Raw genomic sequence first — 400 nt, forward strand, 5'->3', positions numbered from 1 at the left:
AGAAGCAAATCCTCTGCAATCACCGTTTCCCTGGGAGAGGGCCGGTCGCCTCCATACTTAACACCTCCTGCCAGCCTGGGGTCAGGGGCCCTGGAGAGCAGCTCTGGTGGGGCAGGCTAGGGGCAAGCGGCCCGGAGAGCCGCAGTGCCGAAGTTAACCGCCGGGCCGGGGCCAGGCACAGCCTGGCGATGCCTCGGGGGGTGCCCGCAGCAGAGGCCGTTGCCCCGGGAGCCACGGCGCCGGCAGGACGGAGGCGCCCACCCCCACCACAGGCCCGGCCCGGCCGCACCTCCTAACGGCCACAGCCCGGCACGTGCCCTTCCCAGCATGCCGCACGCGGCGCCCGAACGGCAGCGTCGTGCGTCCGCGGGAAGGGGCGGGGCACCGCCCTCCCCCCCCC

General features: G+C 74.0%; 1 protein-coding gene across 1 annotated transcript in view; it reads left to right on the forward strand.

The window, feature by feature from the left end:
- Window positions 1-327: 327 nt before the first annotated feature.
- The window catches only part of JMY (junction mediating and regulatory protein, p53 cofactor), a 64975-nt gene continuing 64902 nt past the window's right edge, over window positions 328-400 (forward strand). Inside the window, exon 1 of the mRNA XM_014964845.1 lies at window positions 328-381. Within this exon, the coding sequence (XP_014820331.1) occupies window positions 328-381 (54 nt within the window). The remainder of the gene's footprint in view (window positions 382-400) is intronic.

This window comes from Calidris pugnax, unplaced genomic scaffold, assembly GCF_001431845.1.
Source record: "Calidris pugnax isolate Ruff unplaced genomic scaffold, ASM143184v1 scaffold273, whole genome shotgun sequence".
In the NCBI taxonomy this organism is placed as follows: domain Eukaryota; kingdom Metazoa; phylum Chordata; class Aves; order Charadriiformes; family Scolopacidae; genus Calidris; species Calidris pugnax.